This window comes from Cyrtonyx montezumae, unplaced genomic scaffold (assembly GCF_038088225.1).
Source record: "Cyrtonyx montezumae isolate F1298 unplaced genomic scaffold, pur_monq_1.0 scaffold_7, whole genome shotgun sequence".
Taxonomy (NCBI): domain Eukaryota; kingdom Metazoa; phylum Chordata; class Aves; order Galliformes; family Odontophoridae; genus Cyrtonyx; species Cyrtonyx montezumae.
The window spans coordinates 12,621,077-12,627,493 of NW_027072078.1; the positions used below are offsets into that span (position 1 = coordinate 12,621,077).

The 6,417-nt window shown below is 60.7% G+C and overlaps 1 protein-coding gene across 1 annotated transcript; it reads left to right on the plus strand.

Moving 5' to 3' along the window:
* The first annotated feature begins 559 nt into the window (after positions 1-559).
* SP9 (Sp9 transcription factor) lies at positions 560-2,533 on the plus strand. Its single transcript, XM_065750553.1, has 2 exons — positions 560-580; positions 1,120-2,533. Exons 1-2 carry the CDS (start codon positions 560-562, stop codon positions 2,470-2,472), a joined length of 1,374 nt encoding a protein of 457 aa, XP_065606625.1. The 3' UTR covers positions 2,473-2,533.
* Positions 2,534-6,417: the final 3,884 nt, after the last annotated feature.

Genomic DNA, 6,417 nt, shown 5'->3' on the forward strand with positions numbered 1-6,417 from the left:
GGTTTGACATTAACCGAGGGCCTCCCTCGCTCCTCCCGCACGGAAAGGAACGAACGCGCCGTGCCCGCGCCCGCCTCTCGCACTTGCCGAAGCGGACAAGCCGAGGCGATCCCGCACAACATCGCCGAGCGCCGTCCCGCCACGCGCACCCACGCGGGCCCCGTCGCGCGAAGAACCGCGGCCGCGCTCCGCCGGCTCCGCGCCCCGGCCCCGCTCGCCGCCGCGTCCCGAGGAGGGCAGGGCGGCGCGGCGCTAATTGCGGAGCGGCCCCGCAGCCCGGAGCGGAGCGCCCTCCGCGCGCTCTGACTGGCACGCGCCCCGCGCCCCGGCGCCGGCACCTCCGCGCGCCTGATTGGCTGCGGGGCCGCTCCGGCCCGCTCCGCCCGCGCCCTCATTGGGCGAGCGCGGCAGCCAGCGGTACTTCAAAGCGGGCGCGCCCTGCACTTAGGCAGAGTTTAGCCCCGCCGAGCCTGAGTGTCCTTGGCGCCGCCGGGGCAGCGCGGGCGCGCACCGAACCCCGTCCCCTCCCGTTCCGCCGCAGCCCGCCCAGGGACGTGCTATGGCTACGTCGATCCTCGGGGTAAGTCGGGGCCGCGCGTTTCCTCGCGGCCGCACGGGAGCGCGGCCGTTGCCTCCGAAATCCTCGCCGGCGCCGCGGACCGCCGTGGCGCGGGGCCGCGCGCGGGGGGGCGGCCGCTCGGCAGCCGTCGGGCCGCTCCGACCGAAGGCGCGCGGTAGCCGGACGGGAGCCGCGGCGCTGCCTTGTTTTCCTCCTGATAATTTTCGGGGTTTTTTTCTCTTTTTTTTCTTTTTTCCGACGGAGCCGGAACGCGTTTCGCTCTCTTTCGGAGCGTTCTCGCCTCGCTCAACTCGCCGCCGGTACCGCGTCCCTGCCCCGCGCTGCAGTCCCCGCCGCGGCGTTTCCGCCCGACGCCGTGCGCAGCCCCGGCCCCGTCCCGCCGCGGGACCCTCGGCGGACGCTCGACGTGCGACGGCTCGGCCGGGCCGAGGCCTCCGGGAGCGCGTCGGCGAAGCGAGGAGGGGCGGGCGCACGTCCCCCGCTCCCGGTCGGCTGCCGGGCGCCGGGCGAGGCTGACGACGGCTTTGTCTCTGTCCTAGGAGGAGCCGCGGTTCGGAACGACTCCCCTGGCCATGCTGGCCGCCACCTGCAACAAGATCGGCAACACCAGCCCGCTGACCACGCTGCCCGAGTCCAGCGCCTTCGCCAAGGGGGGCTTCCACCCCTGGAAACGATCGGCGTCCAGCTGCAACCTGGGCTCCAGCCTGTCGGGCTTCGCGGTGGCCACGAGCAGGGGCTCCGGCGGACTGGGCAGCGGCACGGGCGCGGCCAACAGCGCCTTCTGCCTGGCCTCCACCTCGCCCACCTCCTCGGCCTTCAGCAGTGACTACGGCGGGCTCTTCTCCAACTCGGCGGCGGCGGCGGGCGTGTCCCCGCAGGAGCCGGCCGGGCAGTCGGCCTTCATCTCCAAGGTGCACGGCACGGCGGCCGACGGCCTGTACCCGCGAGTGGGCATGGCGCACCCCTACGAATCCTGGTACAAGTCGGGCTTCCACTCCACGCTGTCGGCCGGCGAGGTGGCCAACGGTGCGGCCTCGCCGTGGTGGGACGTGCATGCCAACCCGGGCTCGTGGCTGGAGGTGCAGAACCCGGCGGGGGGGCTGCAGGGCTCGCTGCACTCGGGCGCCCCCCAGGCCTCGCTGCACTCCCAGCTGGGCACCTACAACCCCGACTTCAGCTCGCTCACCCACTCCGCCTTCAGCTCCACCGGCCTGGGCTCCACGGCCGCCTCGCACCTGCTCTCCACCGGCCAGCACCTGCTCGCTCAGGAGGGCTTCAAGCCCGTGCTGCCCTCCTACACGGACTCCAGCGCGGCGGTGGCGGCGGCCAGCGCCATGATCTCGGGGGCGGCCGCGGCGGCGGCAGGGGGCGGCTCGGCGCGCTCGGCCCGCCGCTATTCGGGCCGTGCTACCTGCGACTGCCCCAACTGCCAGGAGGCCGAGCGGCTGGGGCCAGCAGGGGCCAGCCTGCGGCGCAAGGGGCTGCACAGCTGCCACATCCCGGGCTGCGGCAAGGTGTACGGCAAGACCTCGCACCTGAAGGCGCACCTGCGCTGGCACACGGGCGAGCGGCCCTTCGTCTGCAACTGGCTCTTCTGCGGGAAGCGCTTCACCCGCTCCGACGAGCTGCAGCGGCACCTGCGGACTCACACGGGCGAGAAGCGCTTCGCCTGCCCCGTCTGCAACAAGCGCTTCATGCGCAGCGACCACCTGAGCAAACACATCAAAACGCACAACGGGGGCGGCGGGGGCAAAAAGGGCAGCGACAGCGACACGGACGCCAGCAACCTGGAGACGCCGCGCTCCGAGTCCCCCGACCTCCTCCTGCACGACGGGGCGGCCGCCGCCCGCGGCCCGGGCAAGGAACCCCCGGGCGGGCCCGGCGACTCCTAGGGATCGCCGCCCGCAGCGCGGCCTGGCCCGGCCCGGGAGGGACGGCGGCCCCCGACCCCTTCCCCCCCCGCCCCGAGGGACGCTTCTGCGATTTTTCGTTTGTTCTTTTATTTTTTGTTGTTGTTGTTTTGTTTTTCTTCCCTGTTTCCTTTTTCTCTTCTTTCTGTTGAAAAGAAAGCATCCTGAGAGGCTGAAGGTGAGAAACTAAGGCGGCAGGCCGAGACGGTTCCTCTGTATCTCATAACCATCTGTAGAAATGGGGGTCGGAGACGAAACAAAACCCAACCTGAGTGTGGTCGCATTTTTTTTTATTTTTTTATTTTTTTCCCTGTAAATGTGGATCTGATGGGGGGTCGGGGATTTCCTTTTTATTTTATCGGTGAATTCCTGAAATTCAGGGAGGTTTTGGGGCTTCGGTTATTTTTTTTTTTTTTAAATAATTATTATTTTATTTTAAATTTCTGATGCACTTTGTGGAAGTCAGTATATATGTAAAAGATATTTAAAACGTTGAGTTAACATTTCACTCAAACACACGTAAGTTAAGGTCGCTTAAAGAAATTAAATGCGTTTATCTGTATGGAAAAAAAAAAAAAAGAAAAAAAATCTCGACATATTTTCATTTTGGTATTATTAAAGGACTCCGAACCATGCGCTCGCGGCTCTGTCCTTCTTCGTGCCCACGGTGGGGCAGGGGGCCGGGGCAGCCCCTCGGTTAGCTCACGGGGAGCAGGGCTGGGCTGGCTGCCGGCGCTCAGGGCCCGGCCGGCTGCGGGCTCGTGGGGAAAGCCGCGCTGTGCAGAGCGGATCGGGGCCGCGCTGCTCGGGTCGTGCTGCACGCCGACAGCGGCTGCTGCTGGGGGGGGAATCTCGGGGGAATAAAGCGCTCGAGTCAATACTCCGGAAAAGACATTTCATGCCTAAATGAAAATCTTGTTAAATGTTATTAATTTTGACTTAGAGCACACAGCAGCCCCCTGTGCCTTGTATTCCCTTATTAGGGATTCATGTCTTATCAAATATCTAATTAATCTCCCAGACATCATTTGTTCTGGCCAACTTTATCTCCGCCGGTCCGCGGGGAAAAGCCGGGATATGCTCGGTGACAAAGCTCCCTTGAAGCTCCTTTTAATTGTCCAAATTAACTGCGCCGAATTTGCATGTCAAACGGTAAAGGGCAACCTGAGATAAAATGTAAACGTTTTAAAAGCCCCAAACCGAGCACTCGATTTGATAACGAGGCTTTTTAATGTTCGGGAAGACAACTGCTCCTTTCCTTTTCAAAGCCGGTTGATCTATGCAAATAGCGAATTGGAAATGCTTATGTCCCCATGCAGTCAAATGGTCCTTGCGCGGTATTTGAATATCAGTGGCTCTGCTATTGAAAAGGTTCAAGGATGCTCTCTGACTTCTTTGTGATTACTCAGTGCAGCGTCTTATGCCGAAGAAAAAAAACTCGGGAATAATTAAAGGCCGGGCTAAGGCCTGGGAACACATTTGGGACAGGAATCTCATTTAGGCAGCCTCTTTCAAAATAAGGCACAGTTAAATTGACCAGAAGGCAATTATTGAAATGAAAATTATTTTCACTCCCTTTGTCTCCTGACCACCAACCTAACAGCCACGGTATTTTTTTTTTCTTAAGGCAAATTGTTAAATGAGATAATTGCGTTATTAAAAAAAATAAAAAGAGGGAGAGAAAAAGAAAGAGAAAAAAAAGTTAATTTATCCCGCCCGCCACAGATCGGAGGGACACAAATATTTTAATCCGCCATAAAATAGGGAATGCTAATAACATGGGGAAACGGATTCTGCTGTCGGCCGCGGAGCGAAATAAAGACGTCGCCTCAAGGAAAACGCAGCGGCCGCGGGCGCTGCCGGCCGAGCCCCGCACCGCTCGGCCCCGAGCCGTGCGGGAGGGATGCGGCACAGGACGGGGCTGCGGGACTGCCCGGGAATGCGGCGGGTGCGGGGCGGGAGGCGGTTTTGTTTTCCATTTATAATAAAACACATCAAAGGGAGCCATCCGGGTCCAGTTTCTGGCAGGCCGGGGTTACAATTCTCAGCTCAGTGATCAAGGACCTCATTGCATTGCCTTTGCCCCTTCGGGTCAGAAAACGTCCATCACTGACGGGCTCCCCCGAAACGAAGAAGGGAGCAGCTCCGGGCCGCAGAGCCGGTTCGTTTAACCGGGAAAATAGAACTCATGTCACCTTTTTAAGAATAAATGACACCATTCTTTCGTACATGCTGGCGATAATTATATGGTCTGGGGAACTTTGACACAAAAGAAAAACAAAACAAACTAAAGAACGGAAAAAGAAAAGCAGAATAGATCTCGTTTCCCTCTTCCAACCGCAGCCCCGAATCACCCCGCGCCGGGAGGGAGCCGAGCCGGACGGAGGCGGCTCCGCACAGCCCCATCGCTTCGGGGCAACGCGGCGGTCGGTTTTGCGTTTGGCGGCGGAATGCTGCAAACGCAACGAGCCCGCATCACCGACCGAGGAGCGGGGAAGAGAAGAGCCGGGGGGAAATCGTTCCGCCGCTGCCACCCGACCGTGCGTTACAGCGAAAGGGAGCGTTCCTATGAGATAACACACAGCCGGCCGTCCCGGACCCTTAACTACACTTTTTCCCGTTAGAACGGAAACTTTATCCGCTCTCCTCCGTCTGTCTCCCCCACTTCTCAAAGGCAAATCCCGCCCCTCCGCCTAATTGGCGCGCCGACTGTTTTATCTGAAGCGCGAATCGCTTAGCGACCAATTTCCTCTAGGGATAACGCTCTTAACGCATCGGAAAGAGGGGAAGAAAATAGAAGAAGAAGAAAAAAAAAAAGAAATAATAATAACAGAGTGAGAAACGGAGGGGGGGGGGGGGGGTGGGAAGAAAAGCTCGGCTTCGAGATCCCGACGGCGGCTCTCGGGCGTCACCTAGCGGCGAAGACCGAAGGTGGCGGGGCGAGGTTGGGGGGGCTGCCTTGGGCGGCACGGTTTCGCCCGGTGCCCGCCGGCGGGGGACCCCGCCGGCGGGCACCGGGCGAAACCGTGCCGCCCTCTCGCCTCGGCTTCGTTGTTTCAGACGGTGCGTACGAGCCGCCGGCGAGATGGTCTAATTGCCTACACGGCTAGCGGGACGCGGAGTCCCTGTCCGCTCGGGGGGGAGAGACACACACGCACACACACACACACGCACACACACAAAAAGTAAGAACGTCTGAAACCGCCTTTCCGAGCCGAAAGCTGCCTTTACCTGAACGCCGTAATTACAGTAATTATGTGCACCCAAATTACATGCTAATTAAATTAGAATCAAATCGTTCTAAATCGGAATCAAATGAGGTAGCGGGAATTAATCAATGACAACATAAATAGAGAGCATTCCTCCGGGTGTGGGGGGGGGACTCGAGCTGGCCCCGTCACCTCTGACCGCGTCCCGTGATTTTTTTTTTTTTTCTTTTGATAATAAAGATGATAAAAAGACGCTCTTACCGTCATCCGTGAACCGACAGCACCTCCTACAGGGCCCCGCCGAGCACCCGACGCCCTTCCACGCAGCCCCTCGCTTCCCAAGGTCCCGGACGCTCTCCCGTCGCCCCAACTGCACGTGGGGAGTGGGGTCCCCGTGCCACGCGTGTCTGAGGGCTGCAGGACTCCCACAGGCCGCCCGGACCTTCAGCAAGGGAGAGCCTCCGGAGTGAGGCCGGCTGTTCAGCTGGAGGCCTCTGAGGGAACGCGTCCGACACGGCACCGTCCCCGCTCTCTTAACTTTTATTAGCCTCGCGTTGAACCCGCGCGCCTTCCCATCCTGCCAGGTGCGCTCAGGCGGGGCCTAGCAAAGTGCTCGCAGCTGCAGACATCGGCTGCCCCTCCCAGGCGGGCACCAGAACCCAGCCACGAGTAGCCCTGCCAGCAACAGCCCCTGCTTTGGGCACGCTCGTTTGTTACC

Coding starts and splice junctions, on each gene's coding strand:
- SP9 (XM_065750553.1), top strand. CDS start 560: ATGGCTACGTCGATCCTCGGG. Junction 581..1,119: donor TGGCTACGTCGATCCTCGGG/GTAAGTCGGGGC, acceptor TCTCTGTCCTAG/GAGGAGCCGCGGTTCGGAAC.